The 20,811-nt window shown below is 45.3% G+C and overlaps 1 protein-coding gene across 3 annotated transcripts in view; it reads left to right on the top strand.

Moving 5' to 3' along the window:
* Positions 1 to 20,811, top strand: part of TGFB2 (transforming growth factor beta 2) — an 83,619-nt gene that overhangs the window by 39,509 nt on the left and 23,299 nt on the right. For all 3 annotated transcript variants that reach the window (XM_086693670.1, XM_086693671.1, XM_086693669.1), the window contains one exon: positions 11,381 to 11,544. In XM_086693670.1, coding sequence (XP_086549796.1) covers positions 11,381 to 11,544 — 164 coding nt within the window. The remainder of the gene's footprint in view (positions 1 to 11,380; positions 11,545 to 20,811) is intronic.

The raw sequence follows: 20,811 nt of genomic DNA, 5'->3' as shown, positions 1-20,811 counted from the left end.
CATTAATAAAAATGTAACTCCCACAGTAAGGGAGGTGATAGGTCTACTCTGTTCTGCCTTGGGGATTATGTTCAGATTGAAGGCTAGGAGTTTAAGATTGGATCAAAGAGGAAACATCCACGAAAGTAAAAGGCTTTCGTGAAAAATAATGGAAGGAAGTGAGGATGTTTTCTTAGAAAAGGAAAGAAATACGGGCGGGGAGACTTCAGAACTGGCTTCAAAATTTCTGAGCACAGTCAAGCAGAAAGGAAGTAAATCATCTCGTGTAGCAGAACTGGATCCTTCGGGAAGGGCTGTGAGCATGCAGATCTCAGCCCAGCATAGGGGAGAGATTTGGGGCAACTGGAGCCACCAGAGATCGTAGGAGGCCATCTGCCTGAAGTTTGAGTTCTCTGTCACTGAGGAGTTCTGGGAGCTACGGTCTGGTCTCATCTTGGAGAGAACACTGCAGTAAGAGGAATTAGGTACCAACAACACCGAGAGAGGCCCTGACAGGCGCCAGACTTGCACTTCATTTCTAAGTGCAGTGAAGAGTTGCAGAGAGATAGAATGTTGGCTGTATTTGTTTTCCTTCTCCCAAACTGAATAATCCGGACCATCCATTCCTCTTTATATTTACTCACTCCCAAGCCATGAATTTAATACGTTCGTAATAATAGCCCATGTTACTTGGTTAAGTTGGTAACTAGCTTGCAATCCTAGCAGGGTGTGCCTCACGGCTTATTAGCTCAGCTTCAGGGCAGAGCAGTAACAGATCAGCACAGCGCCCCAAAGTAATTAGGCAATTGCCTGGCAGAGAGGTTCGGCCACAAGCAAGAAGCTTACAGCAAACACAGAAGCTCGCGGAACCAGACATGCTTTGGCCATGATATGCATCCCCGCCATACTTTTAGAAAGATCAGAGAAAGGTTTTCAGCCTAGGAAAGAGCCACTGCACCCATTAAGCATGTTGAAAATCCACACTAAGCATTATAGAGCTGCAGGGGAAAGTGCGGTAGTTTCTGGAAAGGGGGATGTTGAAGTTTGGGGATAAGAATGCTCTCTTTGCAGGGATGGACAAGAATGCCTAAGATTGTGCATTTTAATCCATATTTTGTCAACGTTTGGTGTAATCCTGGAAAGATTTTACTCCTCGGTTTCTCAGTCTGTAAAAAGAGATTAAAAGCGTGCCTCTGATCCATGAAGAGATTAAGGTTGACCTACTAAATTTCCAAGTTTAATTTGTTAGTGAAGTCAGCCCATACTGCCTTTTTTTCCCCAGTTGCCCTTGTTGGGAGCAGTTGCTGAATTCTAGAATAGCTGTATGGATAACTATGTGGTGGGGTCACTGGCTTCTCTAAGTGCCATTAAGGAACCAAAATCATGACTATTTTGCCCCCTAGGTATCCTAGGGAGAATAAAAAGCACACATTGAAGAGAAGAAAGCAAGAGCAGAGAGAGAAAATGGAGCAAAGGAAGGAGAGGAGGTAAGAATGGAGAGAGAGAGAGGAGGGAGGGAGGAAGGAAGGAAGGAAGGAAGGAAGGAAGGAAGGAAGGAAGGATGGAAGGAAGGATGGAAGGAAGGAAGGAAGGAAGGAAGGATGGAAGGAAGGAAGGAAAGAAGGAAGGAAGGAAGGAAGGAAGGAAGAATGGAAGGAAGGAAGGAAGGAAGGAAGGAAGGAAGGAAAGAAGGAAGGAAGGAAGGATGGAAGGAAGGAAGGAAGGAAGGAAGGATGGAAGGAAGGAAGGAAAGAAGGAAGGATGGAAGGAAGGAAGGAAGGAAGGAAGGAAGGAAGGAAGGAAGGAAGGAAAGAAGGAAGGAAGGATGGAAGGAAGGAAGGAAGGAAGGAAGGAAGGAAGGAAGGAAGGAAAGAAGGAAGGAAGGAACCCAAACCAAGAGAGCTCTATATGCTCTAAAGAATGAGGCAGTGGCAGAGAAGAGCGCCACCAACGCCTGTTGCAACCATGAGGGCAGCCTGCCATTGTGAGGTCACTCGAAAAGGAGATGCTGCATTCATGGGATGCCTGCCCACAGAGGAGTGTCCAGGAGCCCTCGCCACACTCTTTGTCTGTGATACTTTTCTGTGTCACCCACTGGCCTCTCGGCAGCGCCGCTTGGCCCGCCCCTTTCCATAGGCATGGATTTTACCGCTAACGCCCAGCAGGCCCTACACGCGTCTCCGAGGTAGCCCTGACCCTGACGGTTGAGAAGCGTGGAGGGATTGAAATGGAAGAGGCGGTTCCACGTAGGCGGGGTTTTAGGAGCCTGATGGAAGCTGGGGAGCAGACGCTAGAAAGCCCGTGTCTGCCACAGTTCAAGAAAACCCACCATCATGGGCCGGCACCACTGTGATCTTACCGCTTTTGCCCTGTGCGGGAAGGGGCCCGAACACCCGGGCTGACGGTGCGCACGGTCTCAAATAGCAGTGAGGCGGAGGCCAAGTCACGTAAGCCGACGCTGACACAATTAGCCTCGCAGATGCCAACAGCATGTCGAGTGAGACACTGTCCCCGTCTTGGAGACGCTCCCCCCCCCGCCCCCCCTTAAATGGCAGATGCTTTGGTGCTGTGTTACATTTAATAGGACGGATGGCCGGGAGAGAAAATCAGAAACCACCGCTGATGCGCTGTTTATTTCTCAGTCGTTTTGTGTTAAATTGCTGTGACTTGAATGTCAGCAGCGTTTGGGATGTGGTAGTGAAATAAAATCCATAGCCGGTGTGCCAAGACAAATTTCAGAAAACCCCAGAACGCAATTGTCTTGGTTTCTTGCTGGCTGTGTCTGTGCACACGCAAATAGAAGCTAGTTTACTGCCCTCCAACCATTCAGTGGGTCGCTTGTCTTGCCGCGCTCCGGGGGATGTCTAGTGGACCCCAAACTGCTTCCCTCAGAGCTGGAGAGTGTCAGGAATGAGGGGCTGCTATGCTCATTAAGCATGTCGGGAGTCCGGGGCCAGTTACTGCAGACCTGCAGGAAAAGTGGTCATTTCTGGAGAGGGAGGTGAGGAGTTCGTTGTGTTCACTCGAGGAGCTTGGGGTAAGAGTCAGCGGAGGGTAGTGGGGCTGCGGCCGCCAGGCACAGCTCTACGGAGTCCATAAGATCCTGGACAATACCGGTATTAGCAAAGAGCGTCTCATAGGGAAACATTCACACCGAGCAGGCCCCCAGGATCTCCTGACTCTTTTAAGGAGTATCAGTGAAAATATTTGATCTTGCATTGAACTTTCTTGACCTTTAAGGCGAGGTCGAGCTGATCTCTAGTGGGAAGGGAGCGACTTTCTGCTCCAATGCCCGTGTGGGTATTTCTGCCCAGGGTAGTATTCATGCCTTCCCGGCAAGGGACTCCTTTGCACAAAAGGCAGGCATCATAATGAAAAGCCAGTGATATTGACTGAATGGGCAGGCTCACCTTGACCTAAGCCAAGAGTTATTTCACTCCCCTTGTTTTTAATTTCTTTATCTGTGAAATGGGGATTAAAAACACCCTCTGAGGGGCACCTGGGTGGCTCAGTCGGCTAAGCATCCGACTCTTGATTTCGGCTCAGGTCATGATCTCACAGTTGTGAGACAGAGCCCCGTGTCTGGCTCCATGCCAAGCGTGGAGCCTGCTTAAGATTCTCTCTCTCTGCGCCCCAGCCCCCCCACTCTGTATGCATGTGCACATGCACCCTCCTTCTAAAAAAAATCAAAATAAAAAAAATAAACAAACAAAGCACCCTCTGAGCAGAGATGAAGTATATAAAGCTATTATAAAATGGGAAGGGTCATGAAACAGAATTCTGAGGCTATAGTGAGACCAGGCCATTCTTCTTATGGTGTGGATGGTGATGGACATATTTTATTCATCCCTGGCTAGTTCACGACACTGAGTAAAGAGAAGGGAAGGCCGGCCAACTTTTAGTGGTTGGACCATAGTCTAGGGCAGATGCTCCCAGACCTGAATGTAAAACAGAACCATCTGAAATGATGGTAGGTCTGGGGGATAGAGCCAGACAGCAATAATAATAAATCCCCCGCCAACCCAGGTAATTCCGACTCAGGTGGTGAGTGACAATCATCTAATGCAGAATTTAGGGAAGGAAAACAATTTTTGGAGGTTTCATGAGTGGGGAACATGAACACGAGAATGATGTGATGGCAGAGCAGCAGGTGACCTGGGTGGCCATCTAGTTCAACCTGCCATCAGACCCAAGACACCCCGCTGCATCTTTCAGCTTGCAACCAAATGGATTCTTCCAGTGAGGTGAGAGCTCCCAACCCAGAAGGACAGTGAATTTTTTAAAAACCTCTTCTAAATTATTAGAAAAATTGTATGCTGAGCCAAACTATGACCTCCCTGCCCTTTTGGAGACTAAGAACTTCCCATGTGCAAGCCCCTGAGATACTTGGAATCTTTCTGGTGTCTCTAAGTTGAATTTTCTTCAAGCTCAGTATTATCAGTTCCTTTTTAAGGGATTGGGCTCTCGCTCCTGTCTCTGAGATTCGTCTGAGGAGCTGAGAAAAGTCACTCCGAGTCCAATTAATTAAACAGTCTTTGGGGCCGGGTCTCAGGCATTCTTCTTTTCAAAGTTCTTTAGTTTGAAAGGTGTAGTCAAGGTAGACGATTAGTGCAAACTATGGGGGGATTTTATTTTTCTATAATAAGAGCCTCAAAATCTCATGTTGCTGCAATTGTGTCTTTTCTCCATCCTACTCTTTTTTTGTCATGCCTGACCAAAAATATAGATGCTCCAAATAAATAACTTTTCTTCTTAAGAAGGTCTAGATGTTCCTTTTTCCTTTAAAAAAAATCATTCTAAATTATTTATTGAACTACTACATTCTATGTACTTTCCTAGATACTTCAGATATTTCATTGTACGAAACAAAGATCAGTCTATGGCGTTTATATTCTCCAGGAATATAAATGGACAATTTATGGAAATGAACAATTAAAAAAAAAAAAACAATAGACTAATTGGGGCGCCTGGGTGGCTCAGTCGTTTAAGGGACCTACTTCGGCTCAGGTCATGATCTTGTGGTTCGAGAGTTTGAACCACCCCCCCCCCCCCCGTCGGGTTCTGTGCTGACAGCTCAGAGCCTGGAGCCGGCTTGGGATTCTGTGTCTCCCTCTCTCTCTGCCCCTCCCTGGCTCATGTTCTGTCTCTCTCTCTCTCAGAAATAAATAAAACATTGAAAAAATAAATAATAAATAATAGACCAATTAATTAATATTTTTAATTTTAGAAGTATGTTGGAAGATGATCAGTGCTTTCAAAAAATTTTTAAAAATCTATCTTAGGTGCTCCTTTGTCTTTCTGTGTGGATTTCTCTTCCTCTGTCCCTCATTTCAGTGGTTCTTAGACTTTAGGGAACATAAGCATCGCCCAGGGAGATTGATGAATTGCGGGTGCCACTACCCCATGCCCATGCTTTGAAAACTGTGGAGACTCCACACCCACTAACCATCAGGGGCCTGGACTGCTCTCAGGCCTCTTGCAGCCTTTTCTCTGAAGGGGAGACTCGCTTGTATTTAAGGTTCAGGTAATTGGCGAAGGCCTCGGGCAAGAAGACAAAACTAGTTGGAAATAAAAAACAGCTGGGTGAGTGAGGCATTGCCTCCCTAAAGGCTGAGCTCTGGACATTCTTGGGGGTATTTCTTTCAGGCCCCAAATCCACATTCTTTGTCAGAGCTCATCACATGCTGGTGATGTTGGAAAACCTTCCTCGGATTTTGTTTTTTTGCTCACCTTTTTTTTTTTTTTTAATTTTTTAATTTTTCTTTTTTAGTACTCCTATTATGAGCATCGTGGACTAGCTTGAGGCAGAGACGTCTGATGAGAAGAAAGATTCTCTTGTCACCTTTCTGATGTCAGGGTTCAGTAAATCAGGTGGAATACGGAAGGCTGGTGGAGGAGAGTCCGAGGGAACTCTGGATGACTCCGGTAGAGTCCTTGACCAAATGCCAGTACACTCAGCGCCTTCTGCTTCTTCCCTTCTCTTCTCGGTGTTAGTCTCCCTGCACATATTCAGGGAAGGCCCAATGGCCGCTTGACAGCTTTGCTGCAGAATGGGAAAGGGGACAGGAAGGGACCTTTCTGAGGTGACATCAGTGCAGGACCAGTGCTCAACTGTTCCATCTACTTACTCTCGTAATCCTGACCGCACGGTTCGATGCGTGTGATCTAGGCAATTACTTAAATCGTATCGATGAAGAAACAGATTCAGAAAAGCCAAATAACGTCCTTGTTGCCATATAGCCTGCTCTGGATGATTTGGGATTAAAATTCAGATGGCCTTAAAGGTCCCTCGTTGCATTAAGATCCCGTATCTCTATTTCACTCTGGTGGGGCTAAGCTGTAAAATGTGTGGGACACTCTTCAAAATGAAAATGTAGGGCCTCTTGTTTAGAAAGCAGGGAAGAGACACTATTGAAGGTTCTAAAATGTAGAACTTTCCCCTTTGTTCCATGCTCTCTCTCTCCTCTCTCCTGACCCGTTGTGGTGTTTTCATGTGCTCTTTTTTTTTTTTTTTTTAACTTTTTTAAGGGTTTATTTATTTTTGAGAGAGAGAGCACAAGCAGGGGAGGGGCAGGGAGAGAGGGAGACACAAAATCCAAAACAGGCTCCAGGCTCTGAGCTGCCAGCACAGAGCCCAATGCAGGGTGCAAACCCACAAACCATGAGATCGTGACCTGAGCCGAAGTCCGATGCGCAACAGACCGAGCCACCCAGGTGCCCCTCATGTGCTCTTTTTTTTTTTTTTTAAATGTTTATTTACTTTTTAGAGAGAGAGACAGAGACAGAGCACGAGCAGGGGAGGGGCAGAGAGAGAGGGAGACACAGAATCCGAAGCAGGTTCTAGGCCCTGAGCTATCAGCACAGAGCCCAACGCAGGGCTCGAACTCACAAACCGCAAGATCATGACCTGAGCCGAAGTCGGACGCTTCACCGACTGAGCCGTCCAGGCGCCCCTCCATGTGCTTTTTAATGTCGTGCTTCCCCGGGTATGGGGATGCTCCCAGAGTGGGAGCAGGCTCACAGGCACTGGGGGCCCTGTCCACTACCCTGGTGCTGGGCAGCTGGGTTCCCCCTGCCTCCAGCTACCAGGCTGATGCCACACTGAACCTGGCATCTCCCTTCCTATGGGACCACCACTTCGACCCATAGGATTGCAAACTCTGTGACGTGCTTGGTACCCGGATCAAGAGTGGGCCAGAGTTGCCCTCTGAATGCTCTGCAACACTGCCAGCCTCGGGTGGGGGCAGCCTGGCAGCTTCCCTGAGATAGTTTGGTTATGTGTACATGACCCTGACTCTCCCAGGTGAGGCTGGGGGCACCGGAGGGTGAGTGGTAGGAGGCCAAAGACCAATCTTAGGGAAGCCTGCAGGTCATGGGAGGTGGGATAGCATATGGGCCCAAGTTTTATGTCCCCTGCCCCTGTTTCATTATCCCATCAGACTTAACTTCTAAAACTGAAATTCAAAGATGAAATTATTAAGGATTTCTCGATGGTGAGCATAGAGCATTAAACTTCAGTGTGAGGCTTTTCTGAGCATGGAGCCTCTGTGTACCTGTACTGGTCCCATATCCATGAAGCCAGCCCTGGGCTGTGGAGAACCAAAGAATTGCAAGTAAATGTTCCTGAACTTGAAGTGGTTACTTACGGAGAAGATAATATACAACGAGCTAATAGTGAATCATTTGGAACAGATAACAAGTCAATGTACAATGCTTATAAAAAGCAGCTTGTGATGAAGTGCTAGAATTAGGCTTTCTGTGCACTGTTACTTTGTCAATTAATAACTAGTTAGATTTCCTCATTTTTTTTTCCCCCTCTGTCCATTCCCCAAAATTTGTTTCGGTAAGGATGTGTGGCCAGGGTTGAGGTGAGGGGAACACCACTCACTTGATGTCATTCTGGAATCTCCCATGCGTAAGATTTTCCCTGAGAGGCAGGCACACAGGAGAGCCCGGGAGGAGGGGCAGAATCAGCCTGGTGGTCTGATCCAAAGGGTTGCAGGAAAATCGATTTGATTGAACCAAAAAAAAAAAAAAAAAAAAGTGGGTCAGAAATTGAGAGGGAAGAGCCAAGCAGGATGTGAGTGTGGGTAAGTTGGCAAGGGTCAAGCCCAAGTACCTGACCACCTGGCGATGGAATAGGAACTGGGATTGGAATTACAGAGGACTTTGGGGAGAACTCCCATTCCAAAGGGGGAAATGAGTTCTTGGAGAATGCAGAGGAAAAAGCTCCATCCCTCCAAGGCTAAGTGGGTGGATCAGGGCTGCACAAGCCATTAAATACCTACCCTGTCGCTCTGCGCCCTGAGCCCGGGGAGCGAGCCTGCTGCCTCCCGGCTGGGCGTAGATGGGCCACTGTCTGTTCTCCCCACACCACGCATCCAAAAGCTTTTATGAGGTAAGGGTAGGTTCACAGACGAGGCCGGAGCAATTTGCTGTGCCTTTTTTTTTTTTTTTTCAATTGTAGAAACATATGCCAAGTCATTCAAGTTCCTCTGTCGGGCAGGGGGCTGGTGACCCATAGCAGATGACAGCAGGGGACAGCTGCAGGCGGCCCTTGGAAGCGGTAGTCAGTTCTTTGGTCAACAATCTTTACTGAATGATCTCGTGCTCTCATGCGCTGGAGCAGGGGGTGTGGGGGAGGCTGCTGCTTCCTCCTGGCCTGGTCCCTTCACTGTGGTGACAAGAGCAAAGCAGAGTCGTTGGTGGGGGCTGCTGAGCCGTCATGTCACCTGGTGCATTGACTCCTTCTCTTTCTCAATCAAGCACCAACAAAACAAAACAAAACAAAACAAAACAAAACAAAACAAAACAAAACACACTCAGATTGGTATTACCAGGCAGTTGGAAGACAAATGACTGGTTTTAATAGCCAGAGGAGAGGAAGGCTGTTTGCCAACGTATAGGGAGCAGAGAACAGCTGCACTTAACTAATCAAGCTACCCCTGTAAATATTTGCAAACGCCCCTTCAAAGCTCAAAAGCCTAGGACAGGATCATTGGACGATTTGCTTAGAAGAAGAAGAAACAAAATTGACCTCATGGTCCAAAGCAGCCATAAAAAGAAAGAGTGAGTTCGGGCAGAAGACCAGAAAGGGAAGAAAGTGGTTCAAAGTTTAATAAACACAAAAGAGAATAAAAATAAATCTCAAGAGCACTTATTTACAAACTTGATGGAAGGATAAGATTGGGGCGGGTGGGTGTGAAAGATGGGCGGTTGGGGAAGGAGAGCTGGCCTGTGGGGTTCCACTGAGTGGGGGCGGGGGGAGAACACCCAGGACGTTTATTCTTCCTAATGACAGGAAATGCGCTGAATTAGCTTTGCTGTTTCAGGATGCTCTTTCAAAGCATGTTTGAAGCTTCTGCTGTCTAACGGGAAGGCAGAATGCAGCCACTAGGCCTGTGGAAGGCTCTGGCCAAACTAGAGGGTGTAGAAAGCCAGAGAGCCTGGCTCCAGCCTCGCCCCAGCTTCTCTGCCTGGGCATCTGGCCGGTTTTCAGCTGAGCTGGTCAGGCCAGTACCAGCTTGCCCAGTCACCTGGGGTGGGCATGCTCCAGAGGAGAGAAAGATCGATTTCTTCCCAGCAGCTACCTTTTCAAATTGCAGTGCTAGGGGGCTCCAAAATCCTGGCTGCCTGGATGAATGTTTGCCTGAAAACCATCCACCAGCTAACTCACGGTAGTAACGCAGCGGGCCATCACTGTGTCTGCATGAATACTTCCTTTTCTCTGACACCGGGATGCTTCAGATTTTTGGGGTTTTTATTTTGTTTGTTTGTTTGTTTCTGAGGCTCCTGGCTCACGAGCTACAAAGCTTCAATTCACATAGGCGTGTGTGAAGCAGTCATCGGGCAGAACGTGGCTTGGAGTCCACTGCCTCCCCATGAACAGCTTTCTGAGAGTCACAGGACGCGGGGAAGGGCACGGGGGAAAGCCCCCTTGAGGGAAAAAAGTGCTGGGCTCTTAAGATCAGCAAATGTCGGTGTGTTCCTAGCATTTTTTTTTTTTCCCAGTGTAATCGTCAGGGCATGGATTTCCCAAGAAATCACGAAAGGTATTTATTTCTATTTTAAGATTGGCAAGACGGCTCATTTATTTAATAAGAAGTTAGTCTTGCCAGTAGCCAGATGCCTGAGTCTTTCAAGACTCCCATTGATGACCAACTATACAAACAGTGGGTAGTTGGTGAATTCCATGTGTGCAGGGCCCTGCCCTAGGTATGTGGAATAGGGAAGACCTGACAAATATGGTCTCTGCCCTCAAGATTCTTAAAATTTCCTGGGGGGAAACAAAATAAACAAACATAACACAGAAGTAATAAAAGCACTTGTAAAAAGCCATAAACAACTGTGAATTATTATGTTGTAATGAAGCTACATAGTTGAGAAGTAGGGTAGAAAGTAATGGAACTACAAGATTTGGATGGAGCATTCCGGAATAATGAGAGAACGTTTGCAGAAGGTTATAGAGGAAAATCATAGAAATATCTGTAACACGTGGGCTGCCCAGTGTACGTGCTCAATAAATGGGTGCTGGGTGTGAAACACGTGGAGAGAATTAGGACCTCCGTTGGTTTTGTTGGTGCGGTGCAGTGGTGCATTCAAAGGCAACGGCAGATTACTCCAAAACAATAGTGAAACTCTAGCAACCCATGAACTTGAAATTGTTGTGTGCCATCTGCATCTTTGTGGTTTCCATGGCTCAGAAGAGAACCAAGTGGGGCTGATTCTTTCCCTTCATTAGCCGGGATTCCCTCCCACCAATGGACGTTATGTTAAGTGAAGAATTTTAAGATTGGACCTGATACAGCCAATTTGGGGGTTCAGTTTTTGTGAATTCAATTTTTCTCACCCTGACTTAACTAGAGGGTGCATTTGGTCATATGTGTGGGAAAAACCAAAATATTGAAGACAGAAAAGAGGCAATACATGAACCTGGATAGAGTAGAGTATTTGGATGCCAAAACTTCAAGAAAAAAAAAAAATACATGGGCAAACTGCTGGCCATTAGGAGCTATTTTCTCGGCACATCTGATTACAGTGTATGCAAGCCCAACAGCTCTCTCCAGGTATCAACTGTCAAGATCTTGATCCAGTTCAGAACCATCTAGGATTTTCCACTGTGCTGTCAACTTTCAAAGGATAGGGTTAACTGCATGCCCTCAAATGGAGTTGGAAGTGGTTTGTTAATCTCTATTAATCTGCTGCCCCTGTAACCACATGCACATGTTTATTTTTTTTTTTTTCTGGTTAAATTGTTAACGGTATTAAATTGGCCATTGGAAACTAAATGGTTCTTGTAGATATATCCCTTATGTTTTCTTGAGACTATCTCATGCTGCACAGTCTTTTTGAGAGAACAATGGATTTTATCATTTTCAATGATCGCCCTAACTTTTTACAGATGCCATCCCGCCCACTTTCTACAGACCTTACTTCAGAATTGTCCGATTTGACGTCTCAGCGATGGAGAAGAATGCATCCAATTTGGTGAAAGCGGAGTTCAGAGTCTTTCGTTTACAGAACCCGAAGGCCAGAGTGCCCGAACAAAGGATCGAACTGTATCAGGTAACTTTTGTGGGGGTTGTTTTGGTGGAAAATCAGTGTGAAGTCTTGGTCATAGATTTTCTGAGCTGATATCAACCACTCTGTACATGCACAATCCTGACAGAGGCTCTCATTTGCTATTACTCTGCCAATGACAGCTCATTCCACAGTCAGTCTGGAAGGAAGAACTTTTGGAAGGAAGTGATGGAGGTCTGAGTGCACTTCTTCAATGGCACAAATGGCTGGAGTACCCACCCTTGGGAGGGATGGCGTCCAGAAGTCCACCCCTCAATCTGGAAAGTCAGACAATGTAGATTCAATTCCACCCCAAGGGAAGAAGTTAGCTGGCATTCCTTTTCTTTTCTTCCTTTCTTTCTTTCTTTCTTTCTTTCTTTCTTTCTTCCTTTCTTCCTTTCTTCCTTTCATGTTTGTTTATTTATTTATTTTGAGAGGGAGAGAGAGAGAGAGAGCATGAGAGGGGGAAGGGCAGAGAGAGAACCCCAAGCAGGCTCCATGCTGTCAGTGCAGAGCCTGATGTGGGCTGGAGCTTATCAACCCTCAGATCATGACCTGAGAGAAAAACAAGAGTTGGATGCTCAACCCATGGAGCCACCCAGGCGCCCCCTTCTTTTTCTCATCCTATGGATATCGTTTTCTCCTTTTTTTTTTCCTTTTCCCTCCTTCCTATTATCGTCTCTCTTCCTGTAGTTTTTCACTTCCTTTTCTTCCTCTCTTTGCTGTCTCCTGCCTCTTCACTAAACTCATTCTGACTCCTTTCCTTTTCTGATTCTGCCCACTCTCTCCAGTGCATCCTTGTCCCCATTCTCTGTCTGCCCCTCACCTGCATTATTTCAGGCGACTCTGACATCTCTTTCATTCCCTTAAGTACAGTTGCTGGGCAGCTGTGTTAAAAGATGCTGTTGTTGATGATGATGATGATGATGGAGAAGTGCCAAGTCACTGACATTTCAGGTTCCTAAAAGCTTCTCAAGGGGATTGCAGGGCACTAGATCAGCATTATCTAGAAGCTGTGAGGGAAGCAGCATCTCAGGCCCCATCCCGGACTCACCAAACCAGAATGCACAAAATGTGGAACAGAACCTACGTGTTTCACAAGGCCTTTGGGTGATCCGTACATATTAAAGCACTGGTCTAAAAGCCCCGAGTCTGGGGATGGAGGCAGACCGGTGCCTGGGGAACTTACGTGTGTCATTGTGTCGTATGAACAGTGTGTGTAGAGAGCGGAGTTGGAGAGATTTCACCAGGGAGTGGACTCTAGAGCAGGGGGCCTTGAGAAGTATCTTTTGAAACAGGATGAGGGACGATCATTCTTGACAGAGGACTGACCTGTGCAAAAACAGTCTTGAAGGGCCTGTTGAGGGAACCGCATAGATGGTGCTCAGGAGAGGTGAGGAGAGACTCGAGGGAGGGGAAGCCAAAAAGTGTTCAGAACTGATAGGAGAACCACGACGCTAAGGAGGAGGCCTGTACGACTCCATGGCTAATGAGAGGGCTTACTTGAGGAAAAGAAAGGAATCGGCATCTGTATGCAGAAACCTCTAGATGTTCTGGATTCTAAGCACTTGGAAACTTCAGTATTTGGATGAGAATCTTCTTTGTGTTTATTATGAAAATGGGGAATTACCATAGTAATAAATGTTGTGTATGAGATTGCAGAGAATATGGTTTTGTTAATTGTATTTATTTATTTTGAGAGAGAGAATGAGAGAGCGCATGAGTAGAGGATGGGCAGAGAGAGAGAGAGAGAGAGAGAGAGAATCCCAAACAAGCTCCACACCATGCGGGGCTCAAACCCATGAACTGTGAGATCATGACCTGAGCAGAAACCAAGAGTTAGATGCTTAACCGACTGAGCCACCCAGGCGTCCCACAGACAATAAGTTTTAAAGTTTTGAAAAGAGTCTTCAAGTACTAGTTTACATGTGTGTTCATGAAAAATAATTCTTACTGCTTAAAATGAATCCGCAAGGACTTAGTGTTTGGAGAGCTTCAAATCTTAATGCATGTTCTGAGAGCACCGTGAGGGCAGCCATTACTTCCTGTCCCCTAGGATAGTATCACAGTCAGCTTCCTGGGTACTGGAGCTCAACATGTTACAAGTATTGTCTCCATTAATACCCACAGCTATACTGTGAAGCTGGCATGATGAGGTGTTCTTTTCTTTTCCAGAAATTATTGAAATATAATTGCAATATAACATTATATTAGCTTAAGGTGAACAACATAATGATTTGATAGATGTACATACTGCAAAGTGTTTCCCACCGTAAGTTGAGTTAACATCCATCATCTCACAAAGTTACACATTTTTCCCTCTGTGGTGAGCGCTTTTCAGATGTACTCTCTTACCAACTTTCAAATATACGACACGACATTGTTAGCTATAGTCACCATGCTGTACATTAACCCCCCGGGACTTATCTATCTTATCAAGAGAAGTTTGTGCCTTTTGACCCCACATTCACCCATTTAAGGTATTCTTTCTATTACTGTGCCCTTTCTCCTTTCCACAGGGAAAGACACTGAGTCACAGAGAAAGTAAGTCACTTGGCCAGGATCACACAGTCAGAAAGTGGCAGGGTGGCGATACCAATCCAGCTGTGACTCCCAGATGCTCACTTCTCACCACACACTGTGCTTTCTCTCCGTCTGTGCCTCAGTATCAGCTCGAATAGAAGAAAAATAAGAGAAAGTAGGCCAGCTAGAAGGTGGATTGATGTTTGGAAAGAAAGCAAAGACTGGTTCTCTGAAAAAGAAGTTAGATCAAGGATAGCCAGGTAGATTGCAAGGTGATTCCAAACAACAAAAACAAGAATATGATTCCTTGTTCTCTTTTTTCTTCTTTTTCAGTTAAGTCGCTCACACATGTCTCTCTGTAGGGACAATAGCATCATGGATTGTTCTCCTAGGCCCTGTTTCAATTGCCTGATCTCTTACATTTTGTTGCCTGTAACATAAGCTGTCATTCTTTGGCCCCTGGCCCGGTGCTCTGAGGAGTGGCCTCTGATAGTGGAATTACTGATCACTTGCCTTACTCACAGAGGCCATCTCACCTCCAGGAAGGGATGTGTCCCTTGAGGCTGGTAATTTAGAGGTCCTTAGTGATTTCTTAGAGGATGTGTACCTTCTTAGAGTTACTGCAGCACCTGCTGCCCCCATCCCATGGGCCATAAGATCCACAGATTGGAGTCTTCAGGTGGAAAAGGTACAGCCAAAGATTGAAGCATGTTTTAAGAAGAGGGGGAGTGTGGGCGGGTTCACTGTCACTGAACACAGGAACCTGGAAGGAGATAATTTTAGGGGAAAAGTGAAGAAGAAAACAACTCCTTATCTATCTGGAACTCAGCGGGGCAGCAGTCTAACCTCCTGAAACACAGCCAAGGTCTAGGAAGTCAGTCAGAGATTCCTGAACACCCTAACAGAAGACACAAAATACATAGACAGCTGAGTTACCAGAAAGGCAGTCTTTGGCCCTTTATTCACTTGTGACAAGATTGGTTATCTCTAGAACCACAGGAAATTAGAAGCACTGAATTAGAAGGGGAGGGCTGGAGGGAGATACTCTGACGGGAGCATATGATGCTTTAGACTCGAGATTTTTGCCCATGCACCTTGGTGATGCTACCCAGAAAGTCAGGTCACAGAATGAATGCAATGCTTGTTGCGGACACTTTCGCTAAGTCTTACCCTGTTTAGAACTCACCCAGCCGGTCCTTATACCTATGGCATCCCACCTGGCCTTCTGACGTCTACTGTGGTGTCTTTCTGGAGTCCCATTTTTGGCTTGTTCTCCGACCTTCCACTTGCCTTTAGCAGCCATTTGGAGGCCTTTGCAGCCTTCAGGAGTAAACTCCCTTTTCCAGCCCCAGTATGGAAATCAGTGCTCATGATAAGAGCCTTGAATTATGAAGGTGAGGCTAAATTATATTCAGGAAACTAAATACATGCAGTAAAATTTCAGAGAGTTTAATGTCCAGAATTTTTGACATGTTATTTTGAGGGAAAAAAGGCTTGGTGCTTACATGGGAAGATATTTAGCTATTTGGAAAGCTCAACTCTTCAGAAGAACAAAGCCTCTAAAGTTTCTAGATGCCCTTTGATTACCATATTAATTGACACATAATTGACATTCTGCTCCCTAGATGAAGAAGGGTGGGGTGACTGAATAAGTTCTCAGGCTGTTCAGATGGTTGAATGGATAATGTATTAGGATTCCTTAGGGCATTGGTTTTGTGCAGGGGGAGAATGTGTGTGTCTATGTGTGTGCACTTGCAGGTTCATGTGTGTGCACAGGCACTCCCCCAACTATGAAAGTACTGCAGCAGGGAGCTTTTGCAAGGACTCCCCCAGTCCTTTTCTGGAGATTCTGATTCTCCCTGGAGAAAAAAAAAAAAGAACTGCTTCTGGACAGATGTGGTTTGAAAAGGCTCTCATAGTTATTTGGATATGATCATTCTCCACTGGGAATCACAGATTTCAGGAAGGGTTTTGGAGTCATTCTGTATCATAAAATGTGTGTAGGTATTCTCTCTAGAGTCAGAATACTAGGCTAGAAGGGTGTAAGATAGCATTTCTGTGAGTTCAGAGCTTGACTTGTCCAGGGCTGTGCATCTGTTGATTCTCCTTGCCTGGGAGGGTGAGGACACCCGAGCTTCCGTGGAAGTCCTATTTAGCTTGGCAAAGGATCTCGGAGTTGTCACTGCTCTCCTGTCTCTACAGAATAGTCTGCCAGAACTTTGATGAATGGTGGTAAAATAAAGCCTTACTGTCCTCCTGCTCTCTCTGACTTCTGTTGACAGACTCTAAATAGCATATACTGTTGTGATCACTGTATGACTTCAAATATACACCAATATTAGAGGGAATAAAGAGATAAAGCCCTTTGATAGATGAAGAAAAAGAAAAGGAAAAAAAAAGGATAAAAACTGAACTTTTTCCAAATGGGAATGACCCTTACCATGTTTTTAAAGCTTTATGCCAAAGGCAGCCTTTATTGGAATACGATCAGATAAAGCCCCAGTGCTCTGGGAGTCCCTTCGAACCTACAATATTTAGAATAGCTCTCAGCTTATTTGGAAATTTGAACACATCTTTCTTTGATTAGCTTGCTCCTATATTTATGATTAAAATCATGCCCAGAGTTATGAGAGAGAGAAAAGGAAAGAAATATTCTTCACATTGAGTATCACCAACATGAGCCAGGGCACCCGCCATCTTGGACTGGGGTAAAGCCCCAATTTTACAAGTGAAGAAATGAGTCCCTGAGAAATTTATAACTTATTTAAGGGCATTCATGACTTCATGGCCCCATGGGACCACCAACCAATACTTAAGATAGCTATACTGACTTCAGAGGACCTTGGAGCTTTCAGATATTTCTAGCTTGCTCTCACTAACTCACACCTTTTTCACACTAACTACTCATTTCAAACTTGACCACCTCTGGGATAATAAGACTTGTACCTTTGTGACTGTTTTGGCAATCCATTCGCTGAATAATAAGCTACCCCAAAATTTCATGGCCTCAAACAACAATTGGTTATTTGACACTATGTCTCAAAAGTACAGTCTTCCCACTAATAGAGATAGACCCAAGGTGCTCTTAAAACAAAAGCTGGAGGATCCAGAGAAATACCTCAGGACTCATTCCTTCCAGAAAGGGTGCTGTGAGAATTTGCGGGGGGGCAGCCTGATGTCTTGGGTGGTCTCCTTGGGTGGAGCCATCTATCGAAATCAAGAGATTCCTTTGAGCCCAACAATATTTATAGTAGGGAAATCTGAATAAACTGGATTGAGATTGGAGCAGGTTTGGGTAGTTGATATGCACAGCATTTTCTTTTATTCATGTTGGAACCCCTTTTATGGTGTTTCAATGTGCACACTAACATCGTGGGATTCGATGACTATGTCTGTGCTGTCCGTTCACCCTTTGTGAGGCAACACGGTGGAGTGTCCAGTGGCATGAACATTGTGACCTAAGTTTGTGTAATAATCCTGGTTTGCTTGGTATTTATTGTAAGAGTGAAATGAAGCAACGTTTCTAACTGCCAGATGGAGAGTGGGCACGCGACATCTATTAGTTCGCTCCCTTCCATGTCCTCTCTTAGAATTTGGCTTCAAAGTCTTTGATTCCTCTAAGCAGAAGAGCCGTCTACAGAATTATCAGCCAAAGACAGTTTCCAGATTATTTTTCAGATTAATGTGTTAGCTTCCGACCACTGACAAAATCACGCAGAGTAATTCTTTGGGAGACAGTGTGATGTACTAAACTCATACCTCATAGCATCGGGAGAAAAATGTCACCTTTTCACATGGCCACCAGGTATGAAGCCCCCAGGATTGGTGCCAGGTAGCTTGGTAGAATACAATCTGCTGATGGGTCCCTGTTAGTCAGTAGAAGATAAACGTGCTGAGATGCAATGAGCTCAGTGGATTTCAGAGGAACCTTAGAGTTCCTGTCCGTGACCTTAGAAGAAGCAATGGCACTCTTTTGTAGGGAGGTAGAACACCCAGCTTTGGTCACCTTCGTCCTGACAAGAGGAAATCCCCCCCTTTACAAAATACTCTGTTAGACCTTTGACAAAGAAGAATAAAGTAAAATCCGTCCTCCGGCTTTCTCTGACCTTCTTCTTTAATACTTGGATTTTATTTTTATTTTTATTTTATTTTTTTTTTTTTTTAATTTTTTTTTTTCAACATTTATTTATTTTTGGGACAGAGAGAGACAGAGCATGAACGGGGGAGGGGCAGAGAGAGAGGGAGACACAGAATAGGAAGCAGGCTCCAGGCTCTGAGCCATCAGCCCAGAGCCCGACGCGGGGCTCGAACTCACGGACCGCGAGATCGTGACCTGGCTGAAGTCGGACGCTTAACCGACTGCGCCACCCAGGCGCCCCGGATTTTATTTTTATTTTTAAGAAATATTTATTTTGAGAGAGAGAGAGAGAGAGAGAGAGAGAGAGGGGGGGAGGAAGGGACAGAGAAAGAAGAGAGAGAATCCCAAGCAAGCACTGCGTGTCAGTGCAGAGCCCGACACAGGGCCTGATGTGGGGCTCGAACCCACGAACCGTGAGATCGTAACCTAGGCGGAGATCAAGGGGAAGATGTTTAACTGACTGGGCCATGCAGGCGCTATGATATTTGGATTTTAATGCGTGGTTGAGTTTGAATTTAGACAGTAACCAGTTTGTCAAAGGTGATGAAATCACATTTTAGGAGATCACTTGCAAGGATATATAAAACAGTGTATCTGTTTTGTATCTGTTTACTTTTGGCTTTAAGCTATTCAGGAAATATTAAATGATTTTTCATATTTGGGGGTGAAAGGATGAATTGATGTTTGTGAAGTGAAATAAGTAAGCAAAAATTTCAGTAGGGAGGAGTGAATCACCAGCCACTTTTAATAAACATTTGCTACATATAAAATCTCTGAAAAAGATTTTAAATTATGCCTACCCCTGAGGCTTTACAATGCAAATTCAAGGTTGATGGTCAAGGCCTGCTTTTTAAGGGACTCTAATGCTTCAGAATGAAGGGTGAGGTTCCTATCATTGTGGGGAGCATAGCACTAATGGGGTTAATAAAAATCCCCCCCTTTCCCTACCCCCAAACACATGCACGTGCACATGTGCGTGGGCACACACATACACACAGAGGTCGGTTTTCATTTCTCATGTAGCCCAAGGGTAAGTAAAATAAAAAGAGGTCAGCCAAAAAAACTGACTGTTCAATTAGACTTGCAAAAAGTGCTACCAAAAAAAAAAAAGTTATACTTTGCTCCTGTTGTACAGAATTTTACAGCATACGGTCCCCTTAATGCTGATCCTAACTTTGGTGCCACATTGGAGACACATACAGTAAAGTAACCCAGTTAAAAAAGGCATGAGGTATGTATAATCAATATTTTGTTTGCACAAGGCTGTTAATAGCTCAGGTTTTTTCAGACCGATCGAATGACATGCTTGCCTCGTCAGAAAATCGGATCGTTATCATTTGCATTGTTATGAAATTACCAAATGTCTGTTAACCTTGTGAGCAGACAGGACCCCAAAAGTGATGTGAATAGTAGTCGTTCCCCACTGTATTCAAAGAAATGTTGATAATCATGCAATAGTAATTAATAATTCCATGTTTGCTTTGTGTAATAGAACTCAGTAACAGTAATGATAATCATCACTAACACAGGCTTACTGTATGCTAGGCACTTTTTTAAGTGCTTTAAATAGAGTTGTTTAATCCTTATAATAACTCTTTGAGGTGGGTTCTTAGCTTTGCCTTATAAATGAGGAAACTGAGGCACAGAGAAGTTAAATAACTTGCCCAGGCCATGCAGAGACCATGTTTGAACCCAGGCAGACTGGCCCCAGAGGCCATGCTCTGGACCACTTTACCATACAAGTAGGAACACTGAGGGCTCTGGACTTGGGCCAGTGTGGGTTCACGTCAATGAGACGATTTCTCCATCAGGAAAATGTGGGTAAAAACACCTACTTGGCCGGGACTTTGGAAAGCAAAAAGAGAACGCATGGAAACCCCTAGCACAAGGCAGGTCTACTCCGTGGCTGCTATCATTATTATTCCTATCGTTTCCAAAGCACTGAGTTTGAAATTTTACAAGAAACAGTCTCTTAAATGTATGATCTGCTCAGAATCTCTTAAAAATGGAAACTCAGCCCGGCCTCTACTGCTGCAGGGTCAGGTTCTCAATGGCTGTCCCAGGAGTTTGCTTCAGAGCCTCCTGAAATACTATTTCCAACTCGTTCTGCTCATGGAGGTCTCATTCAGTTCCCGATGCGCAGCTCCATACGGGAGAGAAGAGAGTCTTTGCAGCCGGTGGGCCCTGGGTTCATCTTCCACCTCTGGTTATTAGCTTTTTGCTGTTACCAATTACTCATGTTTCTGAGCCTGTTTTCCATCATAAAATGAAGATACTGGTGCTTGTCTGATGAGTTACCACGAGGAGGATCCATGTAAAGTGCCTGGCGCGTTGGATGTGTGAGGGATGCGTTATTGCATGTCATCCAGAACATGGGTTGTATTTCCCCTAGAGATGGCTTGTGATTTTGTCAGTCATCTCTGGTTGGACGAGGTCTCCTCTGACCGATTTCCTGTTATCACTGGGGCAGTGCAGGGTTGTGGGGAGAAGGCATGGTTGCAGTGCCCCATGTGTTTGCTGTATCGAAACTCTAAGGGCACCAATGGCGGGCTGGGGCCATAATGTGTCTTGCTTTTCTTCTGAAGAAAGCTTTTTCGAAGAATGATTATGGA

Source organism: Puma concolor, chromosome E4 (genome assembly GCF_028749965.1).
Source record: "Puma concolor isolate L17-30 chromosome E4, mPumCon1.1.hap2, whole genome shotgun sequence".
NCBI lineage: Eukaryota > Metazoa > Chordata > Mammalia > Carnivora > Felidae > Puma > Puma concolor.
Note: the sequence above shows the minus strand (reverse complement) of the source record. Positions and strands in the feature narration are given on the sequence as shown.